The following is a 22,504-nucleotide window of genomic DNA, read 5'->3' as shown; positions in this document are numbered from 1 at the left end:
GTTTTTGCTGGCTCTCGGACCATTGCTCTAACTACAGATTGTATTCCTGGGCACTATACTGTTTCCTGTGTTGTAAAAACTGAGATCAAACAGTACAGCTAAGCAGGGCTGAACAAATATGAACCAAGATTTTGTTACTCTATTCCCTCTTTCTTGACTCAAATGTTTCTGAAACATATTTTAGTGCCCTGATTGGCTGTGATACGAGAATTTATGAACAGAAAGTGGGCACTATACTGGTTCTGGTCTAGTAAAAATGGAGGCTGAAAAACAGAGGTGACGTGGTAAAGTTACGCAGTGCTGATCAAACTTGAACCAAGATTCTGTTGCTGCGTTGCCTATTTTTCACCTATTTTACAGTTTAACTGTAATTCCAGATTGGTTTTAACCAGCTGCCCGCCATATTGTTTTTGGATGAACAGAACCCAACTCACATTATGTCATCCACCAGTGGTAGTGTTTATTGGTCCGGTGTGGTGCAGTGTATTCTGGTAGTTGTAGGTTTTCGACCTTGAGATAAAGCCACAGCCTTTTTCTCTGTTTGCTCTGGTCATGCAGTACCAATGTCAAAAGTATTTGCATCTTTTTGCTGAATAGACAGCCTAGTTTTATAAGACCATCTTCCTAGCACTGAAATACTTGTTTAAATATTGATACAAATACTCAGCAGTAAGTAAAAGTCCAACTACACGCAAAGTGATCTCAGCTCAACGTGAAGGGTTACTTATACATCTGATCTGATCTGATCTGATCTGGTAACCTGGGAATAAAGCTGATGTTGTGTTGTATAACATGTAAAAACGAGTCTCTACAGGAGCGTGCATCATTGTGGCAGCAGCCTAAATATAAACACAGAGTGCAGTGAGATTACGGTACAGAACGACTATGAGAACAACATGTTCCCATTTCACAGGAGGTACAGGGCTGCTTGAACCCATGTTGCAGGTCTTTTGCCGTCTTAATTCACAGCTTATTTTCAACATGAAATGTGCTTTGGGCCACCAGCCCCCTCCTCCTCCTCCTCCACCTCCTCCACTACCTCCTCCTCCTCCCCAGGAGAAAAATGGCCCGCAGTGTGGCTGCCTGTTCTATTTTTAAAAAGGCGATGTAATTTACCCACAATACCAGACGCTGCAGAGTGCAGGGGCTGAGTGCTCGACAGACACATCTATCTGACAGAGAGCGGGGAGGGAGGGAGGGAGGGAGGAAGTCAGGAAGGATGGAGTGAGAAAGATGAAGTACATGCAACGAGACAAAAGCTGAAGAGGTAGAGCAGAAGTGCTGATGATGATACAGCCGCTGGTTCGGTCTGCATTACAGCAAATGTCGTAATATGTATGACTCTATACCAGGTGCTGTGGATGATGGCGTGCATATGAGGTCGTACAAAGGAGGCGGAGAGACGAGGAGATGAACAGCCGTCAGGTCAGAGATGAAACACAAAGTGAGAGATGCTAAAATAAGATTAGCCAACGGTGCAGAGACAGGGGCAGAGCAGTCTGATAAAAGGGGTGGAAGGTGTGTGTGTGAGGGGAGGCTGGTGGTGAGACACCATTACACCATCTGCCCCTGGGACCACCACTGATGACCGACCACACACACACACACACACACACACACACACACACAGGCACACACACGTAGGCGCACACACACACGCACACACACACAGACACACACAGGTGGTAAAGCAGCAAAGCATAATGGATTTGCAAAGTGCCACAATAAATATCACCTATTGACGAGGCCAAAATCAGAGTCTGTGGATTGTAAAGCTGATTAGTTAACTAATTGATTAGTCGATCAATAGAAGTTAATCTGAAATGATTTTGCTTTTCAAAAAAAAATCAGTGGTTCCAGCTTCTCAAATACCTGCTGGTTCTCTGTTCTGTATGGTAGTAAATTGACATCTTGTGCTTTTACTGTGACATTTCAGAGGTACTGTGTCACTTGATTGATACAGTTTTAATGCAAAATGTTTATGGAAATCACATTTTAGTTTGGTATTAGCAGTTTGTGAGCACAGTCTTGATTTTTTTGTTGTTTCCTAAAAAAGGAATTTCTTTGAAAAGTCCGCTGAAATAGATTTTCCCGCCTGATAATGAAAAAAATAAGTGTAAACCTTTGGGGTTTTTTGGACTGCTGGTCGGAAAAAACAAGGTATCCGAAGATGAGTTTCAGGTTTAGGGGCCAAATAGGTTTAATACTTTATTTTATTTTGATGTTTTAAAATAAAATAAATGAAAATAAAATAAATATTGAATTGAATTGAATTGAATTAAAATAAAATAAAATAAAATAAAATAAAAATAAAAAAGGCTTAAGCAAACATTTATTTCCATTGTTGATTCATCTGGCAAATATTTAATCCTTTTTTTTTTTTGGTCTATGAAATGACAAAAAAAAAAAAAAAAAAAGTGACGTATTATTGGAATAGTCCACCTACATGTCGTTTATAGAGTATGTGTAACATTTCAACAGCTTATTAGTTGAGATTTAACAATTCAAATGGCTTTATTCTGTTGATGTTTATCTTTAGATTATATATGTGACAATCCACTGTTTATTCTCAGAATGATTTAGTTTAACTTGAGCTATTCACTTATCTACGCTGCACAGAGGTGAGCTAAAAATTCAAGTTCAATTAAATGATTCTGAGAATGTGTAGTAAATTTTCACAGGATCTCTATAAACATCTACAGACAAAGTGGAACAGATGAATTGTTGAAATTTAATTAATAAGCTACTGTAATTTTACACAGGGTGTTTACAGGTATCAGACAGTTAAATCTAATACTTGGACCATTTTAAGAAACCTTTATTTATTCAAGCATTGCAGGTAAATAGTATATATGTGATCTTCTGCAGAGGTCAGTGTTATGTAGGAATATGGTTATTAAAATCAGTCTACATTTTGCCAACAGTATGAAGTAAAATGACAATATTATTGTTTGTTATAAAGATCTGTAACATTAGAAATGTGGACTTTTACATAAAAAAGCTTTGCTCATTTTCACAAAAAGAAATTAAAAGATGTATAAATGAAATTAGATAAAATGTTTGTAGTAGTTAAGACGTCACAAACTCAAGTTTAAGACTCATAACTTTTAAGGCCTTATTGCTGTAACATCAAATTTAAGACATTTAAAAGGACCTGCAGACACCTTGTTACAAATACTCTATATTATAGAGTAAGTGTCACTTTCTAGAAGTTATATTTATAACAAATAAAAAGTGATGGTGACATGACTTGAAGCGGTTTGTGTTTCAATGTCCAGCTGACAGCCAGCACTTACTATAAGAAATAAAAGCAGCAAATCTGCATGTTTGAGAAAGTGGAACCAGGAAATGTTGCTTAAAAAATTACTATAAAGATGAATTAATAAAAAAAAAAAAAAAAAAAAAAAAAAAAAAAAAAAGTTATTTTGATGATTTTCAGTCAAAGCCAGGCATAATGAGCCATGGTGAAACAATTCTCTTTTCAGGTCACTGCTACGGTTTTAAAGAAAGACAGCATGTGAAACAATGCAAGGTGTTTTTAAATGAACACTGTGGTGCTATCACTACCGTGCAATAATAAAGCTTTATTTTTAACTCCTGTGCCCTTTCCCCTACTCATACATACAACGAGTATATGAAAATAAACACTGGGTGTGGGTAATCAGAGGACGGTGCCATCGGTGTTGATCTAACTGGGGTTACACTGGTGGTTTGAGGGTAAACACAGCGAGGCCTCAACCTGAGCTACAGTAGGGCTGCAGGACGCTCAGTCAGCAGCAGCGCTTAAGACTTAACTACAAAAGCTAACAGAGGTGAGGATGTACAGTAATATATATTAATATTCATTCAACAACATGGCAGATTGGGGTTTAAAACCTTGAGAAGAGCAGTGGAGAACCACCTCATACTGCAAATACTGTTGTGAGCTTCATGTGAATGCTCAGACTCGCTGGTCGTTGGCCTGAGAAAACACCAGCAAATATTTCATCTTCAAAGGCTGCCAAACTGCACCCCACTGAGCATAATTCAATGCTATTCTTGTGAGGAATGTCCAAATAAAACAATGCGGCAGCAGTGAATAAACTGTACACAGGACGCTGAATATGTCATGACATGCCCTCAAACGATATTGGGAGGAATTCCACCAGGTTCACTTCAAAGCAAAACAGGAACAAATATTCAGGCACTGTTTGCTCGGTGTAAACACATAAATGACCTACTTGTACCTTCAGATTAAAAACAAACATTTTTTTTCCTTTTCAGGTTTAAGGCATTTTGGCTTTATAAGAAAGTTTACATTTGAAAATGACAGGAAAGACGGGAGTGGGAGAGGTAACAGGCTACAGCGAAAAGTGAATTTTTAAACCTAGAGGATGGAAATTAAATGTTTTATTTTATATATCAATGAGACCAAGACACTGCCATAAATACTTAAATATTATACTGTTTATAGTACCTTAATGTCAACCATTTATTTAACAGGAGAAGCGATAATTACCAACAACTAAACAGTAGTAATGTTTGAGTTTTCTTTTGGATATTTCAGAGTCCCTCTTTTTTTATTATTTTCCCCACTTTTCTGTACAGTACATTCCAAACAAGCCCAGACATAATCCATATTAAGTAATTATCTTATTTTCTATGAGCCCCTCAAAAGCGAACGTGTCAAACGTGTCTTGAACATCTTACCTGGAAGTAGAGGCCGGCAGTTGACCGTGCCATCAGGTTGTTGAAGTGCTCATGGAAATCCTTGCTGAGGATATCCTGAGACAAGGTCTCGTAGGGGTCGAACGCCTGCTCCTGTGGACGTGGAGAGAATAACTCAAGAGTTAATGACGACACCTGACAATATTCCTACACGGCTATAAAGGATGCTTGGACAGAAGCAGTATGACAGAAACAAGGTAATATCACATGCTAAACATGAGCTGTGTGTGTCTAAAGAAGAATCAGTTACCAAGCTTATGATTTACAGTATTTAACATCCTAAAGAAATCTTTTCCGGCAGGTTTACAGACGGTAAATTCTGCAAACATAGTAAAGGTTTTTACGGAATAACCTTGATGAGAGGTCCCAGGATGATGTAAACAAAAAATAACATTAACAGAGGACATGTTTTCTCAATATGTATGTGTAGGGTGTGTAGGTGTTTAATGTGGGGTTAGCAGAAATACGAGGCCTGAGGCACCTTAGCCCCATCTCCACCAAGCATTAAGGTTCAGTTCGATTTGCTTTTTTGCTGTTTCCATTGTGAAAAGTTGTGGATGGTACCAATGGAACCATTCCGCACCATCACCATTTTTGGTCCCCCCTCTGTTGGGGTACCTAGCACACAGATCTGGTACTAAAAGGTGGAGCTGTGAACACTGCAGTCTGATTGGTCAGTAGAGGACGGTCACTCTGCTCAGGGCTGAGTTGTGGCAGGTTTTGAGGCTCATGTAACCACTGTTCATAATGTGGAGAGTTTTATTAGTAAACTGTAACTACAACTCCTGGCAAAAATTATGGAATCACCAGTCTTGGAGGACGTTCATTCAGTTGTTTAATTTTGTAGAAAAAAAAGCAGATCACAGACATGACACAAAACTAAAGTCATTTCAAATGGCAACTTTCTGGCTTTAAGAAACACTAAAAGAAATCAAGAAAAAAAATTGTGGTAGTCAGTAATAGTTATTTTTTTAGACCAAGCAGAGGGAAAAAATTATGGAATCACTCAATTCTGAGGAAAAAATTATGGAATCATGAAAAACAAACAAACAAAAGAACACTTCAACACACCACTAGTACTTTGTTGCACCACCTCTGGCTTTTATAACAGCTTGCAGTCTCTGAGGCATGGACTTAATGAGTGACAAACAGTACTCTTCATCAATCTGGTTCCAACTTTCTCTGATTGCTGTTGCCAGATCTGCTTTGCAGGTTGGAGCCTTGTCATGGACCATTTTCTTCAACATGCATCACAGATTTTCAATTGGATTGAGATCCGGACTATTTGCAGGCCATGACACTGACCTTATGTGTCTTTCTTCAAGGAATGTTTTCACAGTTTTTGCTCTATGGCAAGATGCATTATCATCTTGAAAAATGATTTCATCATCCCCAAACATCCTTTCAATTGATGGGATAAGAAAAGTGTCCAAAATGTCAACGTAAACTTGTGCATTTATTGAAGATGTAATGACAGCCATCTCCCCAGTGCCTTTACCTGACATGCAGCCCAATATCACCAATGACTGTGGAAATTTGCATGTTTTCTTCAGGCAGTCGTCTTCATAAATCTCACTGGAACGGCACCAAACAAAAGTTCCAGCATCATCACCTTGCCCAATGCAGATTCGCGATTCATCACTGAATATGACTTTCATCCAGTCATCCGCAGTCCACGATTGCTTTTCCTTAGCCCATTGTAACCTTGTTTTTTTCTGTTTAGGTGTTAATGATGGCTTTCGTTTAGCTTTTCTGTATGTAAATCCCATTTCCTTTAGGCGATTTCTTACAGTTCGGTCACAGACGTTGACTCCAGTTTCCTCCCATTTGTTCCTCATTTGTTTTGCTGTGCATTTTCTGTTTTCAAGACATATTGCTTTAAGTTTTCTGTCTTGACGCTTTAATGTCTTCCTTGGTCTATCAGTATGCTTGCCTTTAACAACCTTTCCATGTTGTTTCTACTTGGCCCAGATTTTAGACACAGCTGACTGTGAACAACCAACATCTTTTGCAACATTGCGTGATGATTTACCCTCTTTAAGGAGTTTGATAATCCTCTCCTTTGTTTCAATTGACATCTTTCGTGTTGGAGCCATGATTCATGTCAATCCACTTGGTGCAACAGCTCTCCAAGGTGTGATCACTCCTTTTTAACTGCAGACTAACGAGCAGATCTAATCTGATGCAGGTGTTAGTTTTGGGAAAGAAAATTTACAGGGTGATTCTATAATTTTTTCCTCAGAATTGAGTGATTCCATAATTTTTTCCCTCTGCTTGGTGTAAGAAAGTAACTGTTACTGACTACCACAATTTTTTTTCTTGATTTCTTTTAGTGTTTCTTAAAGCCAGAAAGTTGCCATTTGAAATGACTTTAGTTTTGTGTCATGTCTGTGATCTGCTTTTTTTCTACAAAATTAAAGAACTGAATGAACATCCTCCAAGACTGGTGATTCCATAATTTTTGCCAGGGGTTGTATACAATGCAGCATCAGCTGGAGTCTGAGAAAAAAATAACTTAATTCACTGGGCCGACTGCCGGCAACTTTTAAGGTGGAACGTTACTCAATGCAGGAGTTGACGACACGACTCAGTCAACACACCTTAAATTTCAATGTGACAACTTTGACCATTATACTAGTTTTTATTGTCTCTCTTGGATGACATAAACTTTTAGTAATGAGTGGATCTTCAAGCATTGTTCCTGTGGGCTACAGCAACACTAAACCCCTGAGCTTGCCTGAGAAGGACTAAATGGACAAACCTGCTATTTTTAAATATCCCATGGAGAGAGACTCTCCACTGCAGCCTGTTTTATTTGAAAATGAAAATGTCAGCATGCAGCCTCGTTCTGTGGACGATAAACGAGGTGCAGACTGATAAAGGAGGAAATACAGTGAGTGCAGTGAGCAGTGAGTGACAACAACCCCGCCCACATTTAAGAGGACTGTTTGGAAATGCTAGGGTCTAGGTACCATGTCTGAAGGGTTACTTTTGGTTCCAAAGGTACCATACCCAAAGTGTTTGATGGAAAGGGGACTCTTGTTAAGTATCACCCTGGTGCATGTATGAGTTGCAGCATCACTTGTTTGACAGTTTGAACACAAACTGTCCACATTTTAGTTTGTCTCGTAGAAGAATTATCTCTGAGCTGCCAACTCAAATATCTTTTCATGAATAAAAGGGAGTAGAGAGGAATAATAAATATGATATGTCTTAATTATTTCTACCTTTTAACAGTGTGCTGGCAATGACTGAAAAGTCTGCTGGAATGATGGTATATTTGCAAAGCAAGCAGAAAATAAAAACTTCCTGTAATGTGACAACACTACTCTCAACCCTCAAGAGTTTGGTGTCCTGCTAATTAAACCTGTGGAAACCAAGTGCCTGTACACTTCTTTACAACTCTTGTAAATATTTCTTTGCACTATCACTACAAGACCAAATTTCCATGCACTTTAAACGCTTTGCAATTCATGCATCTCACATTAGGATTAGCGGGAGGTCAGATAAATTTGGCAACACAAGTCCTGAACTGGTAAGGTTGAAGTTTTCATACCTCTGCTAGATCTTCAAAGCAGCTGCCCACCAGTGGATGAGGGCTGCCATCAGCTGTCATCTCCACGGCATCCTCGATCAGTCCAAGCAGCTTCACCGTCAGCTCGTGGATGTCCAGGATGTTACTAAAGATCACCTCCACATCCTGCACGACATGACAACAAGAGACAAGTTAATTAAAAGGTTAGAGAGGTAGGGCTGAATCCTTACACTAAACCAGGAGAGTCTGCTGTAGAGAAAGGGACTAATTACCCTGCTTACCTCCTTCTACTTTTAAAAGGGGAACTCCACTATTTTACACATCAAAGTCTGCATAATGTAGGTGCCAGGTTTTGACGAGGAAGTATGGAATAAAAAAGACTTAACCTCTTGTTCTGCTTTATCTTATTAGAGACTTTGTTGGTGTTTTTGGACTAAACAGTTGAAGGGACTACATGACAAGCAAATCTTTAGGGGCTTTTTTTGCTGTTTTCATTCACACCACCAAGAGGAACGATGAAGTGACTGAGCTGTGCTCCTTTGACTCTAATGCAGTCATTTCAGATTTCCTTCATTTTCAGGCTGGTTTTGTGGATTTGGAGCTAAATGTTGTGCCTGGGGCACGTTGTGTATAATGATACTTGTTACCTGGAGAGGTTGGAAAAAGATATACGTTTCTTCCCTGTTCTAAAACCAAAATCAAACCCTGAAAAGTGTAGGGTTAGCTAGCTAGCTACTGAAGATATAGCCTACTGAATGTATACACATGCTGCTTTTGCTTTTTAATGATTATAACAGTGAAACAAAGACCGACCCTGCTGTTCAGGAACCAGTGAAGGGAAGCAGGGAAATTTTGCTGATATTCAACCAGCTGTGTGTCATCACATTGTGCACAGATGAATGTTGTTTGACTTCCCCCAGAGCTTCCCGACAATCCAGCAGGGGAGGTCCGGGTGCTGGTAGCAGCACGGGGTGAAGCCAAACACCGTTTATCTGCACACATTGCGATGCCACACAGCTGGTTCAATATCAGCAAAGTTTCCCTTTATATTCATTGTCTTGTGTGGCGATCAGCAGTGATGTGGTGGTTCACTTTTACACTGTGATCTGTAGCCTATAGTTCGGCTTTAGCTTCTATCTTTGTCTTTTTAACCTGTTGTTGCTGCCGAGTCAGTTTGACATCCTGGATATATCCTTCAAACACAGACTGTAGACCCCTCTGTCTGCTTCTCTCTGGAATCACTGGTTAATTTTTCCAAAAATATGATAATGTTTCTTCAGGGAGTGCAGTTAGTTACAGTTACAGGGCTCCATGCTTACTCCGATAGGTTGACGGACCAATGCAAAGGGGCGGGGCTTAGCAAAGGGTCAATATTTGGTCAAAGCCAAGGGGAGCCACTGGAGAGGGGTCGCATGTGGCTCAGCAGGCGCAGGTTGCCTACCCTTGTCCTACAACCTTGGCACAAGAGAGACGTTTCAGTTGGTTACAATCTGCAAACCTTACCACTTGTGGACAAAAATCCTACACACTAGACCTTTAAAACCTTCAGCACCCATTTCAATAATTTGTGTATTAACTCACTAAAATCTGAAACGACGGACCCGGTATACATATTTTCAGATTCAATGTGACTCTCACCTCCTGAGGGTGTCATTGTCTCCAATATCAATGGTGAATGAGGTCCATAGATTTGCTTAGAAATCATAAGAAAAATTGTTTTAAAACTGCAGAACTTGCCTGAGAATTATCTCGTTTTTAAGTTTTCTTATAACTAAGTAATAGCTGTCTATACATCCATGGGTATAATGCAAACAGGAGCTGCTAATAGCAATTTCGGCATACTTTTAATGGTGCCAATTTGCCTAAACGTATCAGTATTTAAATCAGAGTGATAAAAGAAGAAACGTTTTCTTTAAATGGCGTTTAAGAAATTGTCTTACCGCAGGTAACCAACAATAACTGGGTTACTTAAGTGCATGTAAACACACTAGAGGTGTTTAACCAAAGGAGCGTATCGCAGGGTGTTGCTGAAAGAGCTCCCACTCTTGGCCTATCTCCCTTGGATAAACAAACGCTAAAAAAAACAGTAGTGAGAATGAGCTCTAAACAACAACAGGCTCAATTTGCCAGAGGAAATCATTAGTCAAGCAGACAAGAACAACCCTAAAATAGCAGCGAGTGATTATCGACTGCTAAAGTCTGAATAGAACTTCAGTCCTGTCATTATTTGACCGTAACACTTTTTTGACATCTCCCAAGTAATTTCAGATTATGCTGCGTTTCAACAGACATAATTGAGGTTATTTTGGCGAGGGCTGCAGATGTTGTTCCTGTCTCAACATAATTACATGTTCTGCATTCCACTGGGCCTTACAAAGGCTTATCCTCCTCACCCAAATGATACCACAAATTACCCAACCCAAAATATGCAAAGCCACAGCGACCCATTAAACTCAACTTTCCATTCACTTCTTCTCAACCCATAAGACCCACTGTTCGACTCCTTACTCATACTTTTTCTTTCTTTTTCAGAGAGCTCAGAGCACTTAATTGCCATATTAGATACAATTTGTTTCTTTGGTTAACCCTCTGAGACAGATATGAACATCTACTTACTGGAGGGGTCAGAGAACATGGGTGGTGCCGCGGGAGATGGAGCCTTTTTATCAGGCATGGACATATTGACTGTTCCAAGACTCAAGTATATGGCCTACTGCATACAAGATGATTACTCTGACTGTCCGCTCATCCATCAGAATAGACAAATGTCTTTTATCTCTGGTAATTCAAGAGTAATTTGTTCTGTCTGCAGCATGGAAACCTCAAACTGAGCGGTTTCAGTTGACGAAAACATCATTTTGCCACCCCAGAAACATTGACTATTTCTAAATGAAGAAGATGCAGAGAAATTGATTTGTGCCTCTATTTCAAGCCGACTCGACTACCGTAACATACTTTTTACTGGCCTCCCAAAAACACCACTGAGAGACAGCTCATTCAAAACTCTTCAGTTCGACTATTAACCAGAACCAAGAGGAGAGAGCACATCAGGGAAGTCTGAGCTGCTCTTTACAGACTTCCTGTTACATGTAGAATTGATTTTAAGCTCCTTCTCCTCGTAGGGTGGGAGACCTTTGGTGGCCTTAGCAAGCATGTTAAAACTGATTTTAAAACGAACTTGGGAGTGGTTTTAAGACTCAGATTTAAATTTTAAAGGGCCAGTGTGTAAAATGGGTTGAAAACAGTGACATCAGTGGTCAAATTCTAGATTGCAGGGCTCACTCGCTCACCCTTCCCGTCGGGTAAATGATGGCGGCCTCGTAGGGACAAAAAGCCTTGCGCACGAGTTTTTCAGGAGTAGGTCTATCTAGCGACGAGGTGAATATTTATGTAGAAATCTAAACCATGTTACGATATTGTAATGAATCCCTCACGAGCAGGAGACCAGAGGAGCGTTCGGGAAAAAGGCCAGTTTATTTGAGCACTCCAAAAACTCTGGTAACACTCAAGGGGGTAAAAGACTCCGTCCCAAACTCTGACTCTTCTAGCGCAACAGACACACTTCATACACACATACTCGTTTGCCATACTAAGTGGGGACCCCCCTCCCTCTCTGCTCCACCAATCTCCAGCCCACACACTGACTGACAGCGTAGCCGGTAAACAGAGCTCAGCTGTTTATTTAGCCTAGCAATATCTCCGGACTATAGTAGCTGCAATGGACAACTTTGAATGCGATTTTGAAGAGTTTCTTGTAGCGGACACAGACCCAGAGCCATACCTGTTTGAGCCGGAGCATACAGATGAGGAACATCAGGAGGAAAACGCCGCAAAGAGTACATCACAAGGAGTGAAGTTGCGTCTTCTTTTCCTCGCAGATGACAGTTCGGGTTCATTCTCTCCTGTTGCGTGGTAAGTGTGGTCCATTCGCAAACTTTATAACTAAAAAAACTTCTCACTACTCTCTATCGACGAACTACTAACACTCTCTGCTGTTTCCTCCTCCTCCTTCCTTCCTTCCGCTGTCTTCGTCGGTTCATTTATACACGTGAAACGTGTTCTCTGGCTGGCTGGATTGTCCGCTCGGTCTGCCGTACATACATGGCGGCGCAAGATGACGACCTCTCTAAAGCAAGGCCCTTGCTATATATATATATATATATATATATATATATATATATATATATATATATAAAAGCATAATTATAAGGCTACGAAAACCAAACGAATTTTATTTTATAGTGATTATACACTTATATAAACATATTAATGGGTAGAATATTCAGATTCAGATTCAGACTGACAATAAACCATGCCAAATATTACACACTGGCCCTTTAAGTCTGATTTTAACAGGGTCATCAAAACATCCTTTTATCATCTTCAGAACATTGCTAAGGTCAGACCTTCTTTAACCCAGAAGGATACCGAAACACTCACTCACGCTTTTAACACCAGCCGTTTAGACTACTGCAATTTGCTCACTGGACTACCCAAAAACTCATGGAGAAAACTACAGCTAGTCCAGAATGCTACAGCCAGAGTGTTGATCACATTACCCCACTGCTGACGACACTACACTGGCTACCTGCATCTTTAAGAATTGATTTTCAAGTTCTTTTGCTTGTTTTTAAAGCTTTGAATGACCTTGCCCCTCCATACATCAGACATTTTCTCTCATTTTACGTTCCAGTCAGATCACTAAGGCCCTCCACTGCTTTACTTGTCGTTACCTCTGTATTTCTAAATGTAAATTCAAGACCTATCTTTTTAATCTGGCTTTTAATGCGAGTAACATTACAGTCTTGATTTTTAAGTTTTAACCATTGGTTTTTACCTTCTCTTATCTCTCCTGTTCATTTTTATTCTATTTCATTAATTTATTTACTTGCTCTCTCTCTTTATTCTAGTTTTAATCATCTTTTTTGTTAGTTTGTTCTGTTTTGGGTGGTTTGCTTTTTTAATATCTTAATGTTTTGTCTCTGTGTCATCCCAATTTTGCCATGTGAAGCACTTTGGGCTGCATGTTTGTATAAAAGGTGTTGTATAAATGAAGCTGAGTCGAGTTGGGTTCAGTATGCAAAGCCTGACATGGGCCAGGGCCACGCTACATTGCTAACTATTGCTAACCTTGTTAACTATATGCCTCCAAGAACACTGCAAATCATCTGCTGCTGGTTTATTGGAGGTTTTCAGCAAGAAGCTATGGAACACACTACCTACATATATATCAGAGAAGCTAGCTCGCTAATTATTTTTTAAAGAAAGTTAAAACGTATCTGTCCATTTTAGCCTATAATTAGCTCTGGCTTTCCTAATACACGTCTGAAACTCTTTTAAAATCTTGCTTGATATTATGATTTATACTTTTACAATTCTATGATTTTAGGAATCAGTTCATTCATGTTTTAAACTCTTTTTAAGTGTCATTTTATATTGAATTGCCTTGTTTGTCTGTTTATGTCCATTATGTCTATTTTCATGTGAAGCACTGCCCTAATTGTAAAGCACTTTGTGTTGCATTTCTTGTGTGACAGGTGCTCTATCAATAAAGTTTATTAATATTATTAAAGGGAAAGAGAAAAAATACAACTGTCATGCTGTCTCTACTTCAGGTTTAATAACATAAGTCAACACTGTGAGTTCTGTTTGGGTATTTCAAAGTGCCTCCTGATGCTAAATACCAGTTATCCGATTACAGAGGTTCAGCTGTAATCTTTAAATGTTCTTACGCTGGATTTGGCTGAAATTGCTTTGTAATTAGGTTTACAGTTAGCTGGAAACTTAACTGTTTGTTATAAGCTGGCTTCAGAGTAAGCTGGCCACAGTGACTGTATTCAGCACAAGAGCTGGAGCACAACTTTGTACCTTTCATTAGGTAAATAACTCCACTGGGGAGCGATGGTGGGTCGTCTTACAAGATGCTATTGATTTTCTTTTCTATCAAATATCTAATCTAATAAAAACACCATAGAGCAGCCATTGTTTTAAACTTACTCTGTTTGGTTTAGGCACACGTTAGTGCCTGAATAAAGCGTGCAGGAGGCAAAATGTAATATGGATTCCATTGCAGCCCCGTAGCCAGTTTTAATGTGGTCATAAACAATAGAGTTGCTTGCTGTTTTTTGAATTTGTCTGACCATTTTGGCGTCGGCCATTACTAACACAAGTTCCTGAATCTCGTCATCTCTCCAGTTACACATTTTCATTGCTGTCTTTGTGTAAATGACCCGTCTTCTTCACCCTCGGATGTTTGTTTTCTCCCGGCTTCCAAGGTACATAGTAGAAACGTCATCAACACACCCACTCGCTTGCTGTGAATTCTCTGGATGATTACGTGCTCTATTCCCACGAGGGCTCAACCAGATATTACACAAATTTTGCACTAGGGAGCTGGCAGGGTAAAGTCTGTTTAACGTCTGGTCCAACTGATTCGGACATTTGCGTTCTCACATACAGCCCCCCTGGGTAATATCGAGATAATTTCAGGTTTGCAGTACCTGTGTGAAAGAGGCTAAAGAGGTGATAATAATCTGTTTAATTCACAAGATGTTTTGGTATTTTCAATAAAAAGGTGCTGGGAATTTTTTTTGTTTAAACAGCCAACCTATTATTACCATTTCCTGTGGTTGTTACACTGTAAATGCCTGTCTCTGCTTTCACATTAAAAACAACAACAGTTTATTATCAAGAATAGCTTCACAAATAATCTTTAGCTTAGTGCAGCAATGGATTAGTGTAGTAAAGAGTAACTGGGCTCCTACTGTGACTCTGCGCTGGTAAATATTAAGTATGGGAGCATTGATGTGGGACCACATTGTAAATTGATGTATAGAAATTATGGAAATACACTCTGGCATTTGTGTTTAACTGTGCATGTTCTCCTGACCTGTGACGTGAAGATTTTGGGGTTGGACAGGAAGTGCTGGCGGAACACTTTGATGATGAGGTCGAGCTCTCGCAGGTACTGCCGCTCCTCCGCGATTTCAAGCCTCACCAGGTCATCGTACGTGAGCTCCCCAGAGGACAACGGCTCCTCTGTGCACTGGGACATCAAGCCGATGTCCTCCTCCTGGTCAAACATGTCCATCAGCACCTAGAAACAACAAAGCAACTGTCATTTGTGGTGTTTCACATATCCCCAGAACCTGAATCTATCAAACTGGGAGCTGTGTGTTAGTGACAGCTTCCCCTTTCCTAAGAGAAGTCTGACCTTGTCCGCGCACATGGACACCTTGATGTCTTGCTGGCTGATTTCATAGTGCCGAATGTTGCCGACATAGTTTCCCGCCAGCTTCAGTATGTCTGCTGATATGTATTCAAGCACAGCCACGATGTACAAGGAAACATGGTAGTCCACTTTATAGCCCAAAACCTCCTGTTGAGGAAACAAAAAGCACAATAAAAACATATTAAGTATTACACAGGAGTCAAACGGCATTTCAATATGATTCTTAGTCTCTGTGTGAACCTGCATGAGGGACCAGATCAGTTCAGGGCAATTTGATTAGTCTGAACCAAGCTGTCAAAACAGAGAGCTAAATTGGATTACAAATATTTCCCAGCAACTGCCGTAACTTTCTGGCTCTTGTGTCAGAGCCGGCAACGTCTTATGAGCATGTGAACACTGCTACAGTCCACAATATGTGGACTGAAGCATACCTTGAATACTCTAGTAAGACTATATGACTTTCTCAAGTGTTAAAACCTGAGTTGTTATTAAAGAAGCATCATACTGGAGTGTAAAGTGATTGATGGAGAGACTGTTGGCTCTTCAGGAGTCTTTACCTTGAGCAGTGGGTGTATCTTGTCCACAGGGAGAAGTAAGGGGTTTCTCCTCTTGCGTTTCTCGATAGCTGACTGGGCGTCAGCAATCGCCCACTTATCTATCGGGTGGGGAAAGGTTTTCTGGACGCGTTCCTGGAAAGAGGAAAATTACTGTCTTTAACACTTGATAAATTTGGAAGCATTAAGATGATTGAAAGCTGCAAACATTTAGTTGGTTATAGGGAATGCCGCTGTGGTTGCACGTGTTTCCAAACTGCATTCTGTCGATTTACAACATATGAATTTATGATTAGATGCTGAGCGGAGTGCCTCACCTCTACATCCTGCACGGAGCGAGGCTGGGCCACACACAGCATGTTGAGCAGCTGCAGGATCAGCTCCTCGATGTGCTGCAGGGCATCCTCCTTCGCCGTCAGGTTTGGGTGGACCTGCTTCTGTACCTGGAAGTTAGAGACAAATGTGGGGGAAAAAAAAACAAACATGAGTGACAGATACAGCAAGATCATTGACAGAGTATTTTTAGGGTTTGATTTTGGTTTTCTAAGACGCTTTCTTCTGCACCACTCACATGATGTCAACTGAAATTGTGTAATGTGTGAAAATGATGGTAACACCTGGTATGATGCACCTCAGTTAAGCTCCGGCCACATTCAGTGACGTCAAAACAGCAAGTACAGACAACAACTGATTAAAGACCACATGGTCTGCCAGGTCATAGAGGTGGCTTTTGCATGTTTCAGCCCATTAACTACAAATTATACTTTAACATTTCATGGTAACTTTCCAACGTATACCAGTAATTCCATTTATTTCACAACAATGTGGAAATCAACTTGCAAAGGCATGAAACCTGCGTGATTTAAGCAATTCATCGCAGTCAACATTTGGTTGCTTTCATTTCATTATTATCTGGAAATACACTCACTGCAGCAGGGGGCATTTAGACAACACATGTTGCAATGTTGCATCAAGGAAGTTCAGACATCCAAACATTTGCTATCAAACAACAACCTTTTCAAAAGGCACAGTAAATAAAAAAAAAAAAAATCCAAGTACTTTCCTGTGTCCCTGTATTAATTGATCAATTTCTCTTTTAAACACACCGCATATGTCAAAAATCATTTTAGGGTGTTTATATAATAATGCTCTCTTCCTCTTAAACTATAATTACAACTCTATGGTTGTATGCCTCTGCACACCAGGCAAGTTTCTCTCACACTTTACACTCATGTCTGTAAAAACGATGCTCCACACGCATCTTCCCCCAGCAGCACAGAAGATCTACGCAATCAGCACAGTTTCAAGATTCGTGTCACCAATTCAGGATCCAACCAAATGTTTACCCTTCTGTTCCTGAGATATGACATTGAGTAATGGCCAGAAAAGTGTTTTATGCAGAACATTATGACATCACAGTGAAGCTGAACTTTGATCTTGTGGATATTAAATGTCATCACTTCATTATTTTATCCTATTAGACATTGTTATTATCATAATTAGCATATGAATTCTTGAGTTATGGCAAATGACAAATTCTGTGAGGTCACACTGACCTTGACCTTTAACCACAAAATTCTAATCAGTTTATTCTTATGTCAAAGTGGACGTTTGTGCCAAATTTGAAGAAATTCCCCTAAGGTGTTCTTCAGACATCACATTCAAAAGAATGAGACAGATGCAAGGTCACAGTGACCCGGACCTTTGAGCACCAAAATCCAACCATATCATTGTTGAGATCGAGTGAATGTTTGTGCCAAATTTGGCATTCTTGAGATACCATGTTCACAAGGATGGGACGGTCGGATGGGCGGACAACCCAAAAACATGGTGCGTCCAGCCACAGCTATTGCCAGCACAGAGGCATAAAAAAAACAATGAATCAGATGACTCATCCTGAACATTGGGGGGAATATATAGACAAATTTATCCGATCAAACGCAATTTAGCTAACTAGCTAACCCTTTCTATTACATAAAACTGCTCTTGAACTTTAGCTTCTGGCTTTTTGTAGCTAGCAGAGCGGTATCTCGTAGGAGCAGTATGTTTGGATGTCAGCTGGTAAAGAGCTTGTTTAGAGCTCAAAAGACTGAGGTTGAGGTTTAAATGATGGATTTCTCTCCTGAGCCAACATCACAGGTAACGAAGGTGTGAAGGAGGCAAACAGTCCTCTACAGCTCTGTATGGCACTGTATTTGCTGCCCACTTTTGAGCAAGCTAATGGTATTTGGACCCCTCTGGTAACTATACTCTACCCCCATATCATGTTTCACTGGGAGATGCGTCACGGACAACTGACACACTTCAACTGCATTTCACGATGACTTTAACGACAGAAAACAACCATATTCCCACTTTGGCATTAGCTGCGGTTACATGGAAAATATATCTGAAATCGTTCTGATTACAGATTCCAACTTAACTGTTTCCATGGATGTTAAATAAAGTGATCTGATAAGATGTGTGTTTACATGCCCAAAGCATTTAATCAGAATATAAAGCTGACTTTCTTAAAGCAGTTCCGCCTGCTGTGAAGCGTCTAATATAACAGAAGGAAAAGGAAGGGGTTTTTTTCAACCTTATTGAGAAAGTCCAATCCATTCTTAAGTTTGGAAAGAGCAAAAGTTGTTCCGCCAGTTAATACAATTTAGCGGTAACATAAGTGTAACCCAGGTTATTTTCTGCAGCTGAAAATTACAGAGGTCCCCCTAAAGATGTCACGTGCAGAAAGGGGTTGGAGAAAACATCAATACAGTGTAGTACTGCAATATTTTGTGCACCAGCCTATCGACATTTCATCATACAAATTATTAATGTTGGAAATACAAATTAAACTCATAGTAGTCTACTAGAATTGTAAAATCAACTGCTTTTTCAGTCCACAAGATACATGTTGCTGCAATAAAATTGATTGAGGTGAGATGAACAGACTGTCAACACCTGTTTTTATCTAACATGATAAAGTTTTCAAAGGTGGTCCTTAATTTGGAGTTGAAAAAAGGTCATAAATCGCAAAATATGTTCCTTTGCATATTGCGAAACATTTAAAATCGCAATAATACTGCATCATGACCCCAGTATGGTGATATCGTATCAGGGTACTTCTGGTGATTCCCACCCCTATATGCAGACTATTGATATTAATTACAATGTACTGGTGTTCCATAAACGTCTCATATGCATGCTAGTGCTACGGAGAGCGATAGACAATCATTATGTCCAACAATGGCACAATTCAGCCTGTAGCAATGTTACATAGGGCTACCGTTTCAACATCAAATCATATATTTATTGATCACAGCACTCACAAAAGAAAGCAGCACTAGTGAAGTGCTAAATATTCTTTAACTTTATGAACTATTCTCAGAGGGATGCTCATAGAAGCAGCTGTTGCAGCATTTCGTGTGCAGAACACAACCAGTTATGTCACCTGATGTTTCCCCAACATGGGGGAAATATGCACAGAACCAACCAGAGAGAAAAAAACAGATTATGCGATCAGATTTTCAAAAGTTCACACCAACCCTCTCAACTCAATCAAGCTAAATCCGACTTGTCTCTTCCAGTTGAGGTGGTTACATGAGACATTTTTATTTTGACTGGGCAATGATTCGAACTATTAGTGGAATACTAGGGTCTATGTAAATGCAACAACTGTTACTTCAGGACTGGACTGAACACTTTCTATGAATGCAAAGCTGATTGTTGACACCTGAGAACATCTCTTTGATGTTAGCGGGTCCTTGAATGCACCACGGCAGAGTTTTCAAAACTGTCCCTACTACCATAAAACTAAATGAATTAATTTGAAGGCAACTAATTGTTCACTGTGAACACTGTGTCTCTCAAGCAAGTTTCAAGTACGGATGTTCTTTTTGGGTTTTTTTACTGGCAGCCTGGAATGTAGGAAACCAATCGAAAACATATGAAACACATGAAATGCTTCGTCTGCAGTAACGTGAAGCATACAAGATTTGTCACTTTGGGCCAAAGCACACAAATCCACCAGCATCTTTGTGTAAAATCTGGCAGCATAAAACAGCAATCCACTCTCCATCAAGGCAATTATTCAGCCTCAAATTAAGCTGCGAGACATTTCAAAACAATAAATCTGTCAACAGATACCATCTCCTTAAAAAGAGGGGGGGAGACACGCATTTAAAAAGGTCTCCTCTGCTGATTTATGAAGTCACTCTCAGCAGTGGGACTCCTGAGGGTGGAACCAGCCTGACAGAAGGTGTGGTTTTAGGTGCAGACAGCAGAGAAGGTGTGGCTTCATCAGGTCTACTACTGAAGGAGAAGAACACCCCTACCCCTTCCCAGCAACCCTGCAACCTCCCAAAAGTTGTCGTCATTCGGGCCGTGCCCTCTTGCAGGAATGCTGTCAGTTGAGATACTACTATAGCACCCAAAGCAGATGTAGAGGGGGAGAAAAAAAGGCTGTGGGAGAGAAGGAGAGGAGAGAGGTGGATAGAAAAGACAGCCTAACATTTACTCTCCGCTCACAAAAGCCAGGCCTGTTCACATGCTAGTGATGGAATTACCCTGGCATATAGTAAAGTGGGGCATTATGATGACAAAACATTGCCCCCGGTTGAAGGAATGTGAGAGGAGAGTTAAAAGGTCAGTGCAGACCGAGCTTCATGCATTCTTGTGCTCTGACTTAACAGAGATGCAGCGACAGGCAGGATGTCCCCTCCGTCTCAAGTTTGAGTTCAGTTGTTGAATTTGAAGGTGACATTCTCACTCGGGGGGGGATTGTAAAAGACCCCCTTGTTCTCCTAGATCTGTTCTGGATTCAAATACTGATTCATTAACCACATTCAGATGCTTCTTAAAACAAGAGGAGCTGGAAAATCTGAAGCCCTGGCTCTGGCCCCGTTTACGTTTCTCTACGTCATTTCTGTTTTGATGCACACTCACAAGACTTAACAGTTAAAAATAAGCCACAAGTATAAACTCAACTCGGAAAAAATATATATCAAAGCAGAAGTAGGTTATGAGATATATCCTCTGGACCACAAATAGGCACTTCACCAAATTCCACAGGACACCAGGAGCTGTGAGTCACCACACTGAAACTACGGGGGTTTCCCCTGACTCCATTCACAGAATAGTTGGCCCGTTTCTGGGAGGCCCACATCCAACAAGTGTCGTCTATCTCCAACAATGTCAGGATAGGACGCACAGAAACAAAAATACACAAATCTCAATATAATTTGAATAAAAACATAACAGAAAGTGAATTCAAATAAAACTCATGTAACTGTAGCACTGTTAGAGGGAATCAAATGGAGCAGCTGTATTGTACTGTTGTACAACAAAACAAAGTGCATCGTAAAAATCTGAAATATTTTCCTGCTTATGAAGCTGAAACAAAAAGTCAATTAACAGAAAATTAATTTGCAACATTTTCTTTTTTTAAGTTTTCAAGTAAAAAGGCCCAAATTCACTGGTTCCAGCTCCTGAAATGTGAACATTTGTTGGATTTCATGGTTTCAATACTACTAAGCTGCAAATCTTTGGCTGCATGGGTGACGTAAAAGACTAAAATGCAATTCTGCTCCTCTGATCTTGTCTGATCACACACAGAGCTAATCTTATGTGTCTCTCTGTGTGTGTGCGCGAATCTGTTTATCTAGCAGTGATACTTGGCTATTCCTAAAATAATACAGAAAAGACGCCGAAACTCAGGGAGGATTGGCACTGCAGCGAAAGTCTTGGCTTGCTGACAGAGCATCTACCAGCTTCAACTTTGAGGAGTATCCGCCTCCTGCCTAAAAATGAAGCCGACAGCAACATAGCTCCAATGGCCGGCTTCCAGGCTTCGTAGCGCTTCGCTACACATCTGCCTCTAGTCTAAACTCAGCGTTCTAACCAAGATGCACTCTCGAGTACGGAAATTTGGCACCAACTGATTTAACGTGAATTGGTTCTCGGTAGTACCAACATAATTCAGCCGAAACACTTAAAAGTAGTGAGTTTGCTGCCCAAAAGTCACTGATTCCAGTTTCACAAATGGGAATAATTTTTCCGGATTTTTTAGTTTTTCTGTACGAACAAACTGAATATCTTTAGGATTTGGATCCATCTGCAAAGATTTTGATGAACAATTGACCTTTTTTTTTTGTTAAAGCGACAAAAGATTTTATACTTCCAGCTTCTCAAATGTATTATAGTGTCCTTAATTTATACTGGGACTGGCACTGGCACTATATTAGATTTTAACTATCCAATTATCTTGGCCAAAAGAGTTCAGGAAAACAATATTATGATGGTATCTATAGAAAATCTGACCCAAAAAATGCTATTAATCAAATTCATCTTCAACTTTGTTAATTATGCATTTTGGTTCTTTCGTAGCAAATAATTTACCTGAGTTTAGGGAGGTGGTTTTGTACCATAACTGTACAAAATCGTACAAAAAGAGCAATTACACATAATATTTACTGAAAAAGAATTCAGATGGCGTTAGGG

The 22,504-nt window shown here is 40.0% G+C and overlaps 2 protein-coding genes across 3 annotated transcripts in view; one reads left to right on the top strand and one right to left on the bottom strand.

The window, feature by feature from the left end:
* Positions 1-22,504, top strand: part of dmac2l (distal membrane arm assembly component 2 like) — a 274,066-nt gene that overhangs the window by 217,552 nt on the left and 34,010 nt on the right. The window lies entirely within an intron of this gene.
* The window catches only part of sos2 (son of sevenless homolog 2 (Drosophila)), a 55,639-nt gene that overhangs the window by 17,994 nt on the left and 15,141 nt on the right, over positions 1-22,504 (bottom strand). For both annotated transcript variants that reach the window (XM_033642858.2, XM_078175245.1), the window contains exons 2-7: positions 16,345-16,470; positions 16,031-16,162; positions 15,456-15,620; positions 15,132-15,338; positions 8,264-8,407; positions 4,690-4,800 (exon numbers count right to left, since the gene is read on the bottom strand). In XM_033642858.2, coding sequence (XP_033498749.2) covers positions 4,690-4,800; positions 8,264-8,407; positions 15,132-15,338; positions 15,456-15,620; positions 16,031-16,162; positions 16,345-16,470 — 885 coding nt within the window. The remainder of the gene's footprint in view (positions 1-4,689; positions 4,801-8,263; positions 8,408-15,131; positions 15,339-15,455; positions 15,621-16,030; positions 16,163-16,344; positions 16,471-22,504) is intronic.

This window comes from Epinephelus lanceolatus, chromosome 15 (assembly GCF_041903045.1).
Source record: "Epinephelus lanceolatus isolate andai-2023 chromosome 15, ASM4190304v1, whole genome shotgun sequence".
NCBI lineage: Eukaryota > Metazoa > Chordata > Actinopteri > Perciformes > Serranidae > Epinephelus > Epinephelus lanceolatus.
The sequence above is the reverse complement of the archived record's forward strand: the minus strand, read 5'-3'. Positions and strand labels throughout refer to the sequence as shown.